The sequence below is a fragment of the Megalobrama amblycephala genome, linkage group LG16, assembly GCF_018812025.1.
Source record: "Megalobrama amblycephala isolate DHTTF-2021 linkage group LG16, ASM1881202v1, whole genome shotgun sequence".
Lineage (NCBI taxonomy): Eukaryota > Metazoa > Chordata > Actinopteri > Cypriniformes > Xenocyprididae > Megalobrama > Megalobrama amblycephala.
The window spans coordinates 17116909-17135368 of NC_063059.1; the positions used below are offsets into that span (position 1 = coordinate 17116909).

At 35.3% G+C, this 18460-nt stretch overlaps 1 protein-coding gene across 1 annotated transcript in view; it reads left to right on the forward strand.

Annotated features, from left to right (window-relative positions):
* mtus2b (microtubule associated tumor suppressor candidate 2b) overlaps nt 1-18460 on the forward strand; it is a 49244-nt gene that overhangs the window by 12886 nt on the left and 17898 nt on the right. The window contains 4 exon segments of the mRNA XM_048161397.1: nt 8863-8961; nt 8964-9023; nt 11951-12049; nt 13590-13789. Coding sequence (XP_048017354.1) covers nt 8863-8961; nt 8964-9023; nt 11951-12049; nt 13590-13789 — 458 coding nt within the window.

Sequence of the window (18460 nt, forward strand, 5' to 3'; positions counted from 1 at the left end):
ATGAGCTGCATGAGGGAGGGGAAGTTATTTTGATTAAGATTATGAGGGCGCATGAATGGAAAAAAAGATTTAATTTATAATAAATACTGCAATATTCTATAAAAAAACAAGAATTGTGCTTTTTTTATGGTGACTGAAAGGCTTGAGTGTCCTCTTATTCATTTATAGACCATTCACTGCAGTCATTCCCTGAAGACTGCAGATAAATGCTGAGTCTATAGCAAATGGTGTCGCTAAACTGCTGAGTGTAATGTATGCATTTTCACAGTACAGAGACTCTCTCTCTCACTGGGCTTTAGAGTTGTACTGTAAGTACAGTGTGTTTTGAAACCACACCCTTGTTCAGCATCCCATTATGACATCAGCAGACGCCCTGACATGTCTGATGCTATAGTGGGGACACATTTGTCTCTCAGCTCAGACAGCTGAGGGGTCAACAGTGGCGCCTTCCCTTCCCAATTTTATGTCCCCTCTTAAAAACCCAAAGACTTGTCTGCTTGTTATTTAAATCCGGAGACTTGTATGTGCATGTGGCATTTTTGTTCAATGCCGTGCTCGGTAGATAAAATATAATGGACAGCTGTCGACCCCTCCCGATTGTCCACGTATAGGCCAGTGTCACCACTTTCACTCTTATTTCAACTCTGGGAAAGTGCAGGCATTATAGAGGAGTTGGGATTTAAGGGTTTTACGTCTTACAGTTAAGTCTTCATAATGCAGTATAATTCTTAATCTTCAGGATTCGCTGTAAGTCTGAGGTTTTTTGTGACTCAGTGGAGTTTTAATATCAGATTAACTTTATGAAAGCGGATGACGTTCTTTGTCATCTCAAGTCTGGATCCTGGATGCATTTCCTCTACTAACGGATGAATTTGCCGCACAAATGTTTTCGTTACTGGGGTATTTTCGTACCCCTTTTCACTTTTGTTTTAAAAAGGGATGCTGAAAAGCAAGACCTGCACCAATGTAAGTGTTGTTTGTGATTTATTCATGTCACATATATTTTTACAAGTATAATGATAATCAAATTATTGTTGTTTTAATTAAAAGTACATTTTAAAAAAATGTTGAACTTTAAGTATGGTTATTCCATATGGAAGCTTGTTTCCACCATGAATTAAAAAATAAAAAAGGTAATTGTGACTTCTTATCTCACAATTCTGACTTTTTTCTCAGATATAAACTCACAATTGCGAAGTTATAAAATCAGAATTGCGTGATATAAAGTCATAATTGTGAGGTATAAAGTCAGAATTGCGGGGTATAAAGTCATAATTGTGAGTTATAAAATCAGAATTGCGAGTTATAAAGTCATAATTGTGAGTTATAAAATCAGAACTGCGAGTTATAAAGTCAGAATTGCGAGTTATAAAGTCAGAATTGCGTGATATGAAGTCAGTTGCATGATAAAGTCAAAATTGTGAGTTATAAAGTCAGAATTGTAAGTTATAAAGTCAGAATTGTGAGTTATAATGTCAGAATTGTAAGTTATAAAGTTAGAATTGCGAGTTATGAAGTCAGAATTGTGAGTTATAAAGTCAGAATTGTGAGTTATGAAGTCAGAATTGCTAGTTATAAAGTCAGAATTGTAAGTTATGAAGTCAGAATTGTGAGTTATGAAGTCAGAATTGTAAGTTATAAAGTCAGAATTGTGAGTTATAAAGTCAGAATTGTGAGTTATAAAGTCAGAATTGTGAGTTATGAAGTCAGAATTGTAAGTTATAAAGTCAGAATTGCGAGTTATAAAGTCAGAATTGCGAGTTATGAAGTCAGAATTGCGAGATATAAAGTCAGAATTGTAAGTTATGAAGTCAGAATTGTAAGTTATGAAGTCAAAATTGCGAGATATGAAGTCAGAATTGCGAGATATAAAGTCAGAATTGTGAGATATAAAGTCAGAATTGCGAGTTATGAAGTCAGAATTGCGAGATATAAAGTCAGAATTGTGAGTTATGAAGTCAGAATTGTAAGTTATGAAGTCAGAATTGCGAGTTATGAAGTCAGAATTGCGAGATATAAAGTCAGAATTGTAAGTTATAAAGTCAGAATTTTGAGTTATAAAATTCAGAATTGTAAGTTATAAAGTCAGAATTGTAAGTTATGAAGTCAGAATCGCGAGTTATGAAGTCAGAATTGCGAGATATAAAGTCAGAATTGTAAGTTATAAAGTCAGAATTTTGAGTTATAAAATTCAGAATTGTAAGTTATAAAGTCAGAATTGTGAGTTATAAAGTCAGAATTGTGAGATATAAAATCAGAATTGCTAGTTATAAAGTCAGAATTGCGAGTTATGAAGTCAGAATTGCGAGTTATGAAGTCAGAATTGCGAGATATAAAGTCAGAATTGCGAGATATAAAGTCAGAATTTTGAGTTATAAAATTCAGAATTGTAAGTTATAAAGTCAGAATTGTAAGTTATGAAGTCAGAATTGTAAGTTATGAAGTCAGAATTGCGAGTTATGAAGTCAGAATTGCGAGATATAAAGTCAGAATTGTGAGTTATAAAGTCAGAATTTTGAGTTATAAAATTCAGAATTGTAAGTTATAAAGTCAGAATTGTAAGTTATGAAGTCAGAATTGTGAGTTATGAAGTCAGAATTGTAAGTTATAAAGTCAGAATTGCGAGTTATAAAGTCAGAATTGCGAGTTATGAAGTCAGAATTGTGAGTTATGAAGTCAGAATTGTAAGTTATAAAGTCAGAATTGCGAGTTATAAAGTCAGAATTGTGAGCTATAAAGTCAGAATTGTGAGTTATGAAGTCAGAATTGTAAGTTATAAAGTCAGAATTGCGAGTTATGAAGTCAGAATTGCGAGATATAAAGTCAGAATTGTAAGTTATGAAGTCAGAATTGTAAGTTATGAAGTCAAAATTGCGAGATATGAAGTCAGAATTGCGAGATATAAAGTCAGAATTGTGAGATATAAAGTCAGAATTGCGAGTTATGAAGTCAGAATTGCGAGATATAAAGTCAGAATTGTGAGTTATGAAGTCAGAATTGTAAGTTATGAAGTCAGAATTGCGAGTTATGAAGTCAGAATTGCGAGATATAAAGTCAGAATTGTAAGTTATAAAGTCAGAATTTTGAGTTATAAAATTCAGAATTGTAAGTTATAAAGTCAGAATTGTAAGTTATGAAGTCAGAATCGCGAGTTATGAAGTCAGAATTGCGAGATATAAAGTCAGAATTGTAAGTTATAAAGTCAGAATTTTGAGTTATAAAATTCAGAATTGTAAGTTATAAAGTCAGAATTGTGAGTTATAAAGTCAGAATTGTGAGATATAAAATCAGAATTGCTAGTTATAAAGTCAGAATTGCGAGTTATGAAGTCAGAATTGCGAGTTATGAAGTCAGAATTTTGAGTTATAAAATTCAGAATTGTAAGTTATAAAGTCAGAATTGTAAGTTATGAAGTCAGAATTGTAAGTTATGAAGTCAGAATTGCGAGTTATGAAGTCAGAATTGCGAGATATAAAGTCAGAATTGCGAGATATAAAGTCAGAATTGCTAGTTATAAAGTCAGAATTGCGAGTTATGAAGTCAGAATTGCGAGATATAAAGTCAGAATTGTGAGTTATAAAGTCAGAATTGTAAGTTATGAAGTCAGAATTGTAAGTTATGAAGTCAGAATTGGGAGTTATGAAGTCAGAATTGCGAGATATAAAGTCAGAATTGTAAGTTATGAAGTCAGAATTTTGAGTAATAAAATTCAGAATTGTAAGTTATAAAGTCAGAATTGTAAGTTATGAAGTCAGAATTGTAAGTTATGAAGTCAGAATTGCGAGTTATGAAGTCAGAATTGCGAGATATAAAGTCAGAATTGTAAGTTATAAAGTCAGAATTTTGAGTTATAAAATTCAGAATTGTAAGTTATAAAGTCAGAATTGTGAGTTATAAAGTCAGAATTGTGAGATATAAAATCAGAATTGCTAGTTATAAAGTCAGAATTGCGAGTTATGAAGTCAGAATTGCAAGATATAAAGTCAGAATTGCGAGTTATAAAGTCAGAATTGTAAGTTATAAAGTCAGAATTGCGAGTTATGAAGTCAGAATTGCGAGATATAAAGTCCGAAATGTAAGTTATAAAGTCAGAATTGTAAGTTATAAAGTTCGAATTGTAAGTTATGAAGTCCGAATTGTGAGTTATGAAGTCTGAATTGTGAGTTATATAGTCAGATTATCTCACAATTCTAAGAAAAAAAATCAGAATTGTGAGATGTAAACTTGCAATCGTGAGAAAAAATGTCGGAATTGTAAGATAAAAAGTCACAATTACCTTTATTATTTGTTTATTTAGTGGCAGAAAAAAGCTTCTATAATTCCATGCCATGTTTTACTGAAAACTCACTGTATACATTTTTAAACTGTAATTTCCATAATTTTTCTAGGTGTTGACATTCTTTAAAAAACAGGTAAATTTGCAGTTCAAGGAAATTTTCAAGCAGCTTTGTATCATTGCAGTGTCAGTAGTATTCTGTGTGTAACTAAGCAAAGCTTACTGATGCATTTTGCATCATCCGGTGGACTTTTGATGACAAATAAATTGCTGACAGCTCTAGGGCTTTTGTTAAAACCACGGATTGAATTTCTGCATTTTTGTGTTACTGCACACAAACATTTTTACAGAGAGGAGGCACCAAAGTCAAAAGTGCATTAAGGGTGTTGAATTTTTGGCACCACACCAAAGGTTGCACCACAACCTTTTTCTCGGTTTAGTCACGTAACACCGATTTCAGTTTGTTTTGCGCGTTTATTAAAACGCCTATCTTGCCAGCGGTGAATTTCCCCTTTTGTTCAAGACAATACTCAAAGGCCCCCCACCCCATATAAGATGAGATATTTTCAGCATTACTGTAATTATAACAAAGCTTCTTTAAATTAATTAACCACGATTCATTTTGTAATTCTAGAAGTTTTTCTTGAAAATCTCAAGTCACATAAATGAATGAATGGAACATATTGTACATGTACATGTTAGGCGTCATCATTCACATCAGACAGTGAAAACTTTAATGCTTCATCATAAATAATGCACACGTCCTGCTGTCGTGTGTATCACTCCTTTTCTCTGACCACACCTCATGCCATTTGCCAGCCAATGTCTTCCATCTCCTGCTGATATGGACACAATCATTCTTTTGACAACATCTTCAGCATTTTGTATCAGCATTATGTGTTTTTATACACTTTCTCTCTTGCTTTGTCCTTGGAACTATGATAAAGTTACTCAGATTGTATTCCCAGTTAACAGGAAACATTCTCAGAACTTTTCTGGAACAATAATAGTGTACAATACAATAATAACAATAATAAAGCTTGTTCAAAGATATCTGGTCTTTAATAAGGTTCTCAAAATATTATCACAAAAACTAATGCACCGATACTAAATTTCTCAGCCGATACTGATTATTCAGAATATCTGCCAATACCGATTTGAAGGAGAGAGAAAAAAAACTCTCCCAACTAATGCTGTAAACTATACAGGGAATCCTCTCATTTGGTACATTACTATAATATTAAAGATTAAAATTAACAACAGAGCCCAAAATATATTCAACTGCTATTTATTTTAAGATATAATAATTACACTCAAATAAAAACTGAAATGTTTGTGTACAACTCAGTTGCACATAAGGTAGTTTTCATAAACACTTGTCTTCATGACAAATGTATTCAAACATACATATATAATTAAAAGTAAATAAGCTCCTGTCTAGTGTTTTTTATAGCTAACGAACTGTGAGCAGTGGATAACTTTCCTGAGGTAAATGCAACATTAAGTGACATTGTTCACAAGCTGTTATATTGACGTTTTTCCTCGGTTGGAACTCTGATTGAGTGATTACATGACACATGATTCATTTTGGTAAGTTGTACTGTATCTTTTAACATTCCTTCTGATGTTCATTCATTTTTCTTTCATGCTGTAACTTGTATTGAAGTGGAAGAAAAGACTCGGTCTCCGCACTGCCGCTTAAACTGAGGCGCTACAACAATCTGTCACGTCACATTTAAGAGTGTCAAAATGCCATTTATTGTTTGAATTTCAGGATAAAATCGACAGAATTTGAAAGCTGAGATTTTGTTTCTTTTCAGAAGTAACAAGGCGCAAGCTCTTTGTGATTATTGGATGGGGGGTGCGCTACAAATAATATTTGGTGTAGGGAAAAACTGCGGACCTGGCAGCCCTGGTTTGAACTTCATAGGGTCAAATAGAGCCTGCTTTGACATTTTTTTTTAACGCACACAGTATGAGTTGCAGACTAACACATTTTTCCACCCCCTTTTGATTGACAGGATATAATCGGCCTTCAACATTGGCTGCTTTTAAACAGTTGGCCGATGGCCATAAGTGAAAATAATTGCTTTTATCAACTGATACAGATTATTATGGAAGCTTGTTTCCGCCACTGAATAAAAAATAAAAAGGTATAATTGCGACTTTTTATATCACAATTCGGACTTTTTTTCTCAGAATTATGAGTTTATATCTTGCAATTCTGACTTTATAACTCGCAATTACGAATTTATATCACACAATTCTGACTTTATATCTCATGATTCTGACAGAAGTCAGTCTTTTTTCCTCAGAATTGGACTTTATACCAGCCATTGTGAGTTTATATCTCACAATTCTGAGAAAAGAAGTCAGAATTGCGAGTTTATAATGCACAATTGTTAGTTTATAACTCACAACTTTGACTTTTCTGAGAAAAGAAGTCAGGAATCGTGAGAAAAAAAGTCACAATTACCTTTTTTAATTTTTTTTATTTAGTGCCGGAAATAAGTTTCCATAGATTATTGCCCAACACATCGCTGCATATGTCATTCATCTAACATTTTTTATGATATGTTTTACTTGTTTTAGAACATTCAGAACAGCAACACTGTATTATGAATAGTTAAACCCTTGACAGCTTTACTCTTGACTTTATTGATCTCAGTCGGTGTCCCATTAATCATGAGTTGAGTCACATTTATCTCACCTTGCAGCCTCTTTGTGGTGACTTTATGGGGTAGTAGCACGTGTGAGCATGAAGGAGGATGTGTCAGCATTTTTGAGACCTCTTTTTAAACTGGAGACCTGGCTAAAAATCCATGATAAATCAGAGAGGAACAGTCTATATAAGAAGGTGAAGACAACACATCTGCAGTGTCAGCAGAACATGTCACATAACTCTGGACACCAGCATGAGTTTGCAGCACATAGTTCAACTCAGGACCCTAGAAAAATGTTTAAAGGGATAGTTAAAAAAAAAATATGAAAATGAAAATTCTGTTACTGTATATTTTACTCAACTTCATGCTGTCCTGAACTCTTAGAACTTTATTGAATGGGAAAGATAAGTATGAGCTTTCCTCTAAACATCTTCACTTGTGAAAGAAAGTCATAGAGGGGTTAGTAACGATATGAGGGTGAGTAAATAATAGCAGTCTTTACTCTTGGAAGATGCTGTTAAGAGACTGCTGTCTAAAATAGTATTGTGGTGGTACAATGGTACAGTTATTGTATCAATTATTTTAAAGGGGACCTATTATGCCCCTTTTCACAAGACGTAATATACATCCCTAGAATGTGTCTGTGAGGTTTCAGCTCAAAATACCCAACAGATAATTTATTATAGCTTGTCAAATTTGCCCCTATTTGGGTGTGAGCAAAAACATGCCGTTTTTGTGTGTGTCCCTTTAAATGCAAATGAGCTGCTTTCCAGAAGAGGGCAGAGGTTTAACAACTCGTGCTTCAGTTGCTCAACAACAACAAAGCTGGAGAATCTCACGCAGCCAAAATGACGATTGTCAGTAACGGTGTTCAGCCTTACATTGTTCAAACGTAAGTCGGACACTGATGGAGAGACTCAGAAAGAAGTTACAACTTTTAGAATGCAACTGGATGTTTTTGAATAGTTAGTGGATAAATTAATGTAGTTGCTGTGGAGTTGATTCAACTCATCGACTAGCATGTGCGTCATGTTAAACTTTTGTGCAAATCCAGCGTTGAATTGACCCTCATTTGTGAAGCAGTCTGGCGTAAAATGACGGCATGGCAACAACACTCTACTACAACAACTCTTCCTCTTCTTTAAAGCAGTTCAACATGGCCTCATCCCATTTGTTGTGTGTTCTTGGGGGCAGGGTTTATGTACATTTTAGGGTTAGTGATGTCACTAATCCAGGAAGAAGCTCGTTGTAGTCCCTACTAGCCGTCTGTTGTAGTCCTTAAAAAGCAATTTCTGTAAAAGAAAATATCTCCCTTTGCATTGAACTTTGAGCATCATAACTTTGCAGATGTTGTTTATGCTCTTACAGTAACATTACACACTAACTAAAGTTAAAAAAGTGAAATCATGATCAAGTACCCCTTTAAATTGTGATGATATTTCACAATATAACTGTTTTTACTGTGGATTGATCAAGTAATGCAGCCTTGGTGAGCATAAGAGACTTCTTTCAAAAACATTAAAAACGCTTTCCGACCCCAATCTTTGGATGTTTCTTTTTTATAGTTTGGGCCTTTAGAGACAATAGAGGACAGGAAATGATGACACCACAAAACAAATCAAACTACTAGGCCATGTCTCCAATATAATTTCATTTTTAACAGCAGTATCAAATGCTTCTGTTCTCAAAGTAAGTTTAAATTACATTTTATTCATTTAGTAGACAGTCTTATCTGTGAGTTTCAAATAAGAGTAATGTGAGTATAAGCGATTAATCAAAGAGAGAAAACAATACAAGCAGTTCCAAAAGGGGTTTTCACAGCAATGCCACTAAAGAGCCATTTTTGGTTCCCCAAAGAACCCTTCTCAAAAGAAAGGATTTTTTCTTCAAAGCTTCACAAGCTTTTTATTTCCTTTTCCACAGGTCCACACAGCGGCAGTGATGAAAGCCTCCTGTCTCGCTCTCCTCTCCCTCCTGCTGAGAGCCACAGCATCAGGACTCATAACCGCAGCAGCCCCCCACCCCCAGCGGCCCCGCCCCCACCCGCCGTTCTCTGCATCCGCCTCTTCGCGCCTCACCCGTGGGTAAGTTGCGCCACCGCCAGATCCTTCATCATGGTTCACTGAGCATAGTGATATGTATAATTATCACAGATTCACTTTTCTGCCACCAAATGTAACCTGACCTGACCAGCTGTCACATGACCCTGTGTGAAGAGATGTGTCACAAGCAACGCTGGACGGAAACTCCAAGATGCGCATAAATTCTAAAAATGCGCATAAAAAACATTTGCACTCAATTGAGGTGGATACTTTTTTTATCCGATAAGAAGACATGCGCGTAAACTACGATGGGAACACATTTACCGAATAAATCCCATGATGCACAACAAAAAACTCACATGACTTTGCCTCAACAGAGAATGTGATTGGATAACTGGACTAACCAGCAATCAATCACATCGTACAGTGTTGTATTAGTCATTCTGAAATGCCTGAGCCAAAGTCTGTCATCAGAATGATTGGGTTTAATTCCCTCCCAGATCCAAACACCAGCATCCGAACACAAGACAACATGACAGAGTGTATTGCGTTTCGTCTGTGTGCTGTACATGTACATCAACTGCAGTATTTTTGCCGAAAAACTGTAAATACTGTCTATGTATTCCCGCTTTACTGATATGTGGGATATCAAAATATGTAGAACTGTAAATACAGTTATCTATTATAACAGCTGCACTAAAATAAACACGTACAGTACAGTCCAAAAGTTTGGAACCACTGAGATTTTTAATGTTTTTAAAAGAAGTTTCGTCTGCTCACCAAGGCTACATTTATTTAATTAAAAATACAGTAAAAAAACAGTAATATTGTGAAATATTATTACAATTTAAAATAACTGTGTACTATTTAAATATATTTGACAAAGTAATTTATTCCTGTGATGCAAAGCTGAATTTTCAGCATCGTTACTCCAGTCTTCAGTGTCACATGATCCTTCAGAAATCATTCTAATATGCTGATTTGCTGCTCAATAAACATTTATGATTATTTTCAATGTTGAAAACAGTTGTGTACTTTTTTTTTCAGGATTCCTTGATGAATAGAAAGTTCAAAAGAACAGCATTTATCTGAAATACAAAGCTTCTGTAGCATTATACACTACCGTTCAAAAGTTTGGGGTCAGTAAGAATTTTTATTTTTATTTTTTGAAAAGAAATTAAAGAAATGAATACTTTTATTCAGCAAGGATGCAATAAATCAATCAAAAGTGGCAGTAAAGACATTTATAATGTTACAAAAGATTAGATTTCAGATAAACACTGTTCTTTTGAACTTTCTATTCATCAAATAATCCTGAAAAAAAATATTGTACACAAATATTTTGTACAATTGTACACATTAAATGTTTCTTGAGCAGCAGATCAGCATATTAGAATGATTTCTGAAGGATCATGTGACACTGAAGACTGGAGTAACGATGCTGAAAATTCAGCTTTGCATCACAGGAATAAATTACTTTGTGAAATATATTCAAATAGAAAACAGTTATTTTAAATTGTAATAATATTTCACAATATTACTGTTTTTACTGTATTTTTAATTAAATAAATGTAGCCTTGGTGAGCAGACGAAACTTCTTTTAAAAACATTAAAAAATCTTAGTGGTTCCAAACTTTTGGACTGTACTGTATATATTTCTATCTATGTGTTAAAGAATGACTGAAGTAGAAGTCTGCTGAGTCAATAATAGCAATGAGCTTTCTTTAAAAATACACTATTTAACCCTCCTAATCTATTTGGTCTTCTGGCAAAAGAGGTACATCATTTTATTTATTTATTTATTTTTTATTTAAAAAATCCATAGTTTTTTCCCCTAGATTTTTAAAGTAAAAAAGAGATATAATAACTATTTACACATGAAATTATGCTGATTTTGTTTTTTTTTGTAATTCTCATAAATTTCATCTGATATATTCAAATAAAATTTCTCAGAAATATTTATAAAGATATATTTTTAAATTAAATTTAAATTATATTAAGGGGGGAAATTAAGTAATAGCATGGTAAAAACATGGTAACATTCAAAACTTTTAAAATTGTTCGCATTCACTCATTAATGAGAAGTTACTGATCAGATACAATATGGTTTTAGTTGAAAAATATTAGGTTATGACTGTTATAAGCTTACGGGAATGCAACAGGTGTAATGTATTATAAGAGGGTTAAGCTGAATGTTAAAGTTCACCAATTGTGAATATAAACACCTTTAATGTAAATTACTTTTGATTATTTTGCATTCTTACATATATAAAAAGAAAATATTGTGAATAGTAATATTGTGAAATATTGTTTCTATTTACTAATATTCTATTTGAAAATATTGTAAAATTATTTATTATTATAATTATAAATTATAAGATTACTCCAGTCTTCAATGTCACATGATCCTTCAGAAATAATTCTCACATGATGATTTGAAGAAATATTTCTTCTTATCATCAATGTTGAAAACAGTTGTGCTGCTTAATTTTTTTGTGGAAACAGTGATACATTTTTTCAGGGTTCTTTGATTAATTCAAATTTCAAAATAACAGCATTTACTTTAAAAAAAACATTATAAATGTCTTTACTGTCACTTCTGGTCAATTTAATGCATTCTTGCTGAATAATACATTATATATATATATATATATATATATATATATATATATATATATATATAATATTCAGAGTTGATTTAGGAAAAAAATATTTGAAAATATTCTTGACGGGCCCTTTAGTGGCTGAAGTATGCATTGCATCATAGTGCTGACTTGACACTGCAGTCACAGTATGAAAGAGAACATTAGTGGTCTGAGGGCTCCAGCTTGTGGACACTTTAAGCATTTACTTTATCCTTATATAAAGCTGTAATTTTGATTCCAAAATTTTGCTGTGAGTTTGGATTAGAATGATAGTTCTCATTGACAACAGTGGCTCATATAAATGTGGTATTTGTTTCTCTACAGCCTCTAGAAAGGAATTTCAAAGGGATGGAGAAATCAGCCGTCCCATTGTGTCATCCCCGAAGAGGTTTGCAGTGGTCTCTCCCAAGCCTCAGTCCCCGGGTGAGTGTCTCGTGAGTGTTTTATTCTGCTCGCTTGCTGCCGCCCCTCCCACTGTCATTTCCCATCCCTCATTAACTGGCTACCAGTGGTTGTCATAGCAACACTGTGAAGACTAAAGACTTCCATTAGGAAACCGGTGAGTAATTCCCTCACTAATGCTTCCAGACTAATGGAGGCTAAATTGACACCGTAGGTCTTAAAAATAAGATTAATAATTTCATTGAGTCTGATGTTTTGCTCAGTTTTTTTCTGTATTCTCAATAATTCAGATGTAATACACAATAAATTGAATATACCAATATATAATGTCAGTTTGTAAATATTTAGAAATTATTTGTAAGCATATTTACAAAAAGTTCTTCTAAAATCTGTTCATCCATGTTCACAATCATTCAAAAGTTTGGGATTGGAAAGATTTTTAAAATGTTTTTTAAGAAGTCCTTTATGCTCACTGGATTTATTTGACCAAAATACAGTGAAAATAGTAATAGTGTAGAATATTATAATGATTTAATTTGTTTTAATTCATTTTGAACTGTAATTTAGCCCTGTGATGGGAAAGCTGAATTTTCAGCATCATTACTCCAGTCTTCAGTGTCAGATGATCCTTCAGAAATCATTCTGAAATGATGATTTGATAATCAAGAAACATTTCTTATTATTATCAATGTTGAAAAGAATTGTGCTGTTTCATATTTTTGTGGAAACCATGATACTTTTTTTTCAGGATTCTCTGATAAATAGAAAGTTCAAAAGAACAGCATTTATTTGAAATGTAATTTGTGTGTATGTGTGTGTGTATTATGTATTATTAGTATTATAAATAAATCAAATATTTAAAAAAATCTAATATTTTACATTAGATAAGACTGCAAAGTAGAAGCATTTTACTGTATTACTATTACTGTATTTTACTGTAATACTGTACATATTGTATGTTACACATATTTAAGGATTACCACTCTCCTGACTCAACCCTCATCTGTGAGCATTATAGTGAAAATATGTGTTCATGGAAAGTGAAGTCAGCAGTTACTCCTCAATGCTGGACCTGATAATAGTCTAATGATCCATAAATATATGGTCCTCATGTTCTAATTTATTATGACGCCTTTGTTACTGTTCATATCACTGTGTATCAAGTGGTGAGGAAGATCTGGAGCTGAAATTCAGATATGGTAATAGCCGTGTGGTTTCTGACACGCTGTAAGCAGTTGACCAATCACAACAGACTGGCCCATCTGATTAATCAGAGCAAAGTTGTCTCTCGGAAAGGAGGGGTTTAGAGAGACAGAATCCTTGATCAAACAGTTTCAGACACTGTGAGAAAATAGGTGATGCTGCAATGTATATTGAGAAAATTAAACGTTTTTTTTTTTTATGCACGTAAATCTATTGTAGGAGACCTACAAAACAGAATTATGAACCTATAAAGTAGCATAATAGGGGTTTAAAAAAAATCACATTTTCATACTAACATGCCATATCTTTAAGCAGTTTTTTTTTCAAGTTTTTTTTTTTATATATATATATTTCCCAGTGCGTCAGAAGTCATGTGTGGCCCGTCTCGGTGGGCGTTCAGATGGTGTGGATGCCGAGCGGGAGCGATTGATGGTGCAGAGACTGAAAGAGAGATGTGAAGATCAGGCCCGGCAGCTGGTCAGCCTGCAGGATGAGCTCAGGAAGTCCTCACGATGCCTGGATGTGTTCACCATCACCACCCAACACTTCTGCCGGAAGGTAACACTCTGTCAAAGGCTGCGTCTCATTTCGGAGGCTGCGTCCTCCGGAGGTCGCATTTGAATGCTGCATACGTCATCAAGGATGTCTTATTTAAGAAAAGTAACCGTTATATAATTGACTGTTATTCCTCGTGAGGTGTAAAATACTGTAATTTCTTTCTTACTTTGCAATCTAACGGTTACTTTTCTCAAATGAGACCACCTCGACGACGTATGCAGCCTTCAAATGTGACTTCCGGAGGATGCAGCCTTCGAAATGAGACGCAGCTAAAGTCTTCATATGACACCAATGTACAGGCTAGAGCACTGGTAACTTAAAGGGTTAGTTCACCCAAAAATGAAAATTCTGTCATTTATTACTCACCCTCATGTCGTCCCAAACCCTTAAAGGGTTAGTTCACCCAAAAATCGTGTCAAACTGCCAACGGCTGAAATCACATGACTTTGGCGCTCCGAACAGCAGATTCGATACACTGATTCATTTATGATCCGATGCTTCCTGAAGCATTGTTTTGAAATAAGTAAATAAGTCATTATTTTGTTTTTTTTGGCGCTCCCAAAATATTCTCGTCCCTTTAAAATATTAATATTGAGCCACTGTACTTACAGGAACCGATTTAAATATGTTTTTAGTACCTTTATGGATCTTGAGAGAGGAAATGTCATTGCTCCCTATGAAGGCCTCACGGAGCCATCGGATTTCAACTAAAATATCTTAATTTGTGTTCCGAAGATTAACGAAGGTCTTATGGGTGTGGAACGGCATGAGGGTGAGTAATAAATGACTTCATTTTGATTTTTGGGTGAACTAACCCTTTAAGACCTTCATTCATCTTCAGAACACAAATTAAGATATTTTTGATGAAATCCAAGAGCTGTCTGTCTCGTCCATAGACAGCAATTTAACCACTACTTTCAAGGTCCAAAAAGGTACTAAAGACATCATTAAAATAGTCCTCGTGACTGCAGTGGTTCAACCTTAAATTTATGAAGTGATGAGAATACTTTTTGTGTGCAAAAAAACAAAACAAAAATAATCAAGTCAAGTCAAGTCAAGTCAAATTTATTTATATAGCGCTTTTACAATTGGTAATTGTTTCAAAGCAGCTTTACATATTAGAAGCACAGAAAAAAAGGGAAGTGGTTAAAAATAAGCTGTACAAACAAGCGTGGTAATATGTAACATATACAAGATGGTGCTACATTAAGCCAATGTCGGCTGACTCCCAGGGGTGGAAAAAACCCCCTAGGAGAAAACCCAGCGTGGGAAAAAAGTCCTAGGAGGGAAAAAACCCCTTGGAAGATATATATAATATATGTAAATGGATATGGAGATCAAAATCTGAATTATACATTTTTATTATAGAGATTAAAAATAGATTAGATAATAGATTAGATAATAAATAGATAATGACTTTATTCAACAATATCATCTCTTCTGTGTCATTTTCTTACACTGTTTATGCTTCCAGGTTCTACATCAGAACGCCGGCTCAGTATTGGCCGACGCTGTTCACGTGAGCAGCACGACGCATGCATGTGATTCTGATGCAGGAGCCGGCCAATAATGAGTTGGCGTTCTGACGTAGAACCTGGAAGCGCTGAACATAAAAAGCATAGGAGAATGACGAAGGTCTTACGGCTTTGGAACGACATGAGTTTTTGAATTAAATTTCGCATTTAAAATAATACGGAAAAAAGCTTTTGGCTCGTCTCTTGAGGCCACAAGAGGGCGCAATGAGCAAAATATGAATGCACCACATTAAATTGTTTATTTAAATTTCTATTTCTTCTATTTCTAAAATGTTTTGAATGAACAACACATCAGCACCACATCGACTCCTTACATCATCATCACGTCTTTTACGCCACTGATGCACACCTAAAATTCAAATGCACCATTTTTGCATTTGAATGTGGATTTTTATTTTAAATGTAATAAATATTCGAAATTCAAATTCTAATAGTCCTACCCCTTAACCTTAAAACCTTTTAAATTGACAAGCCATATTTTGTGCTTTTAAATTGAGTATTAGTAGCATTGTCAGTGGGTGTGGTTTCTGTGCACTTGCTATGATGTTGGGGTTGCTAGGGTGTTACTACTTTTTTGATTGCTAAAATGTTCTGAGTGATTGATGCTATGTGGTCACTATGGTGTTGCTGTGAAAATTTTTAATGTCATTGTTAAGGCATTATGAGTGTTTGCGTGTTGCTATGCAGTTGCTGAGGTGTTCATTATGGTTTCCAGGGTGTTGCTATATGGTTGTTAATGTGTTCTGAGTGGCTGCTAGCATGTTGCTTTGCGTTCACTAGGTGACTAGGTCTACTTGGGCGGTTTCTCTGGCATTGCTAAGGTGTTGTGAGTGTTTATTTGTGTGTTGCAAAACAATTGCTAGGTGTTCTGGATGGTTTTATTTGGTTGCTAAGGTAGTTTTTTGCATGTTGCTATGGTGTCCAGTGCATTGCTTTGAAGGGTTTCCAGGGTATTGCTATATTATTGATAAGGTGTTGTTTGAGTCTTTCTATGCAGTTGCCATGGTGTTGTGGGTGGTTACTAGGGTGTCACTACTATGTAGTTACTAAAGTGTTCTGAGAGTTAGCATGTTGCTATGCTGTCATTAGGGTGTTTTGGGTGGTTGCTGTGTCGTTGCTAAGATGTGAGTGGTTGTGTGTTAGTAAGGTGGTAAGGTGTTCTGGTTGTTGGTGTGTTTCTTTGCAGTCTCTAGGGTGTTGTGGGTAGTTGCTAGGGCGTTGCTTCTTTGTGGTTGCTAAATGGTTCTGAGTGGTTGTTGATGTGTTTCTATACAATCTCTAGGGTGTTGTGAGTAGTTGCTAGGGCGTTGCTACTTTGTGGGTGCTAAATGGTTGTGAGTGGTTGTTGATGTGTTTCTATGTAGTCTCTAAGGTGTTGTGGGTAGTTGTTACGGCGTTGCTACTTTGTGAGTGCTAAAGGGTTGTAAGTGGTTGTTGATGTGTTTCTATGCAGTCTCTAGGGTGTTGTGAGTAGTTGCTAGGGCGTTGCTACTTTGTGGGTGCTAAAAGATTGTGAGTGGTTGTTGATGTGTTTCTATGCAGTCTCTAGGGTGTTATGAGTAGTTGCTAGGGCGTTGCTGCTTTGTGGGTGGTAAAGGGTTGTGAGTGGTTGTTGATGTGTTTCTATGCAGTCTCTAAGGTGTTGTTGGTAGTTGTTAGAGCGTTGCTACTTTGTGAGTGCTAAAGGGTTGTAAGTGGTTGTAGATGTGTTTCTATGCAGTCTCTAAGGTGTTGTGGGTAGTTGTTACGGCGTTGCTACTTTGTGAGTGCTAAAGGGTTGTAAGTGGTTGTTGATGTGTTTCTATGTAGTCTCTAAAGTGTTGTGGGTAGTTGTTAGGGCATTGCTACTTTGTGAGTGCTAAGGGGTTGTAAGTGGTTGTTGATGTGTTTCTATGCAGTCTCTAGGGTGTTGTGAGTAGTTGCTAGGGCGTTGCTACTTTGTGGGTGCTAAAAGATTGTGAGTGGTTGTTGATGTGTTTCTATGCAGTCTCTAGGGTGTTGTGAGTAGTTGCTAGGGTGTTGCTACTTTGTGGGTGGTAAAGGGTTGTGAGTGGTTGTTGATGTGTTTCTATGCAGTCTCTAGGGTGTTGTGAGTAGTTGCTAGGGCGTTGCTACTTTGTGGGTGCTAAAGGGGTGTGAGTGGTTGTTGATGTGTTTCTATGTAGTCTCTAAGGTGTTGTGGATAGTTGTTAGGGCGTTGCTACTTTGTGAGTGCTTAAGGGTTGGAAGTGGTTGTTGATGTGTTTCTATGCAGTCTCTAGGGTGTTGAGAGTAGTTGCTAGGGTGTTGATACTTTGTGGGAGCTAAAGGGTTATGAGTGGTTGTTGGTGTGTTTCTGTGCAGTCTCTAGGCTGTTCTGGATGGTTGCTAGGGTGTTGTTATGTAGTAAACAAACACATGAAGCTTGTTCCAAATGCGATTTGTTTTATTTATTTTTTCCGTCAGTTGCATAATCATAAAGCACTTAAATTACCTTACTGAATTTTAATTTTGCTTTATTTTGTATAGGACCTTTTTAAAGCAGAATTTATTGCATACAACCGCAAATGTCACAATTACGGTAGTTTGTAATGTTGTAATGTTGCCACTGCACTATAGAACATGTTGTTTATCATATTTCATTTGGAATGCTTTATTTTCGTCTGATTGGATGCTTGTATGAAAATGTGTGTTCATTCCCAGTGGGCCCAGTGGTATCAGACAATGCACACGTGTTATTTTGTTCTTTATTGATCTCATCCTCCTGTTCTTCTATCTCTCCATCATTCACCCCTCCTCCTCCCACCATCTCCGAGTGTGTGTATGTGTGAGAGAGAGAGAGGGCGAGAAGCTTGGGGGGTTGTCTGAAGAACATGTGTAGAATCGCAGACTCACACGAATCATTGTTGCAGTAGTCAGGCTATGATGCTAAAAACAGGATGAGGTAAGGCCGTTTGTTAGGTGATTTTTGCCATTTTCTATCACATTCTTCCTAACTCCGCCTGTTTGTCTGTCTGTCCTACACTCCCCACCCCCTCTCTCTCTCTCTCATGCGGTGTGCGTATGGTGTTCCCCTGACAGATTTTTATAAAGCTACATTCTGCCCTAGCATGAGCCAATGTCTCTCTCTGTGTCTCCATCCTACATGCTGTTCGGA